The sequence below is a fragment of the Trichechus manatus genome, unplaced genomic scaffold, assembly GCF_000243295.1.
Source record: "Trichechus manatus latirostris isolate Lorelei unplaced genomic scaffold, TriManLat1.0 scaffold00317, whole genome shotgun sequence".
NCBI lineage: Eukaryota > Metazoa > Chordata > Mammalia > Sirenia > Trichechidae > Trichechus > Trichechus manatus.
The window spans coordinates 1,006,928-1,008,236 of NW_004444253.1; the positions used below are offsets into that span (position 1 = coordinate 1,006,928).

Sequence of the window (1,309 nt, forward strand, 5' to 3'; positions counted from 1 at the left end):
GGCTACCCCCTTAAACACGTCACCCAAGTGCGGTCCGCCCGTCTGTATGTCTACAGTAAAGCACCAGGGCCCTGACTGGGGCCTCCCCCCACCCCCCCCGAGGTTGGGAACACGCACTGTGGACCTGCACGGTCAGCCCGAGGGGGGACACTGCTTCATCTCAACCCAGATCACAGAGGTGGCACCCCTCTGAAGCAATGTCTACTTGCGAGTCCAGGGGAAGGGTCAGTCCTGATCTCCTGCAGATAATGTCACCTCTTTGGGCCGAGCCAGTTGCCACCTCTCAGCCCCATTCACTGACGTCTCAAGTCCCTCTACCCCTCGGGCCCCCCACAGAACACGTGAGCCAGCCACAGTCTCTGAGGCCTGCATCAGCTGATGTCCCCAAGCTGAGGACAGGAGAGGCTCCCCTCATGGAGGAGGCCAACACGTTTCCTCCTCGGTCCTGCAGGCTGGAAACGCCAAGAGCCTGCCCAGAGCCCCCACTGGGAGCTGCGTCCTCCCCAAGGACCCCGGGGTGGGCAGGAGGGAGCAAGTCACGACTCCTGGAGCAGCAGCGCCTGGGCCTCGTCCAGGATGAGGGGAGACGGAAACTCCCTGCCCTGCAGATACTCCTCCAGACCCTGCAAGAATTGGGCCACCTCTCAGCCACCACATCCCCTTCTCAAGGAACCATGTCCCGGGCAGGTTCCCGAGACCACCTGGAGCCAGGGAGGGCCAGGAGACAAGAACCCAGGCCCGTGTGAACCAAGCTCTGGCCCCCGGGCAAGCCCCAGCCTGAACTGCCCATAGAGGCACCGGGGCCAACCCGGGTCAGATGTCAACAGAGAGCCAGCGTCCCTCCCTCAGCAAAGCCCTCCCTTGGCCAGCCCACACCCGACCCTCGAGCTGGTTCACCCTCCCCGCCTGTGCCCCCACAAGGTCTCGGGGGTCTCTCAACACTTCACCCCACCCCTTCATCCTGGAAGGTCCTCTGCAACTTGAAAACCTATTGTTCTCACTGGTAAACTGAGGCAACACTTGAGCTCTCCACCCAGGCATCCAGCTCTCACCCAGAAAAGCCCAGAGGGAGTGCCCCGCTCTCACCTCTCCGGAATAGGACACTAGGGGTGAAATCTCACAGATGGCCGGAGGATCTTCACTTCCGGGCAGCCTGGGTGACAGTCACTCGTTAACAACTGCTGCTAACAGAGGCGGCCACAGGCTCCTTCCCAGCGCCCCCCAGCCGGGCACCGGCCACACAGCCCTGCCTGGAGCTGAGCACTCACTCACAGGTCTGGCCACAGGGTTCTCCCCACCCCCCTCCACA

The 1,309-nt window shown here is 62.8% G+C and overlaps 1 protein-coding gene across 1 annotated transcript in view; it reads right to left on the minus strand.

Annotated features, from left to right (window-relative positions):
• Positions 1-536: 536 nt before the first annotated feature.
• UAP1L1 (UDP-N-acetylglucosamine pyrophosphorylase 1 like 1) overlaps positions 537-1,309 on the minus strand; it is a 3,991-nt gene continuing 3,218 nt past the window's right edge. The window contains exons 7-8 of the mRNA XM_023725500.1: positions 1,087-1,153; positions 537-623 (exon numbers count right to left, since the gene is read on the minus strand). Coding sequence (XP_023581268.1) covers positions 537-623; positions 1,087-1,153 — 154 coding nt within the window. The remainder of the gene's footprint in view (positions 624-1,086; positions 1,154-1,309) is intronic.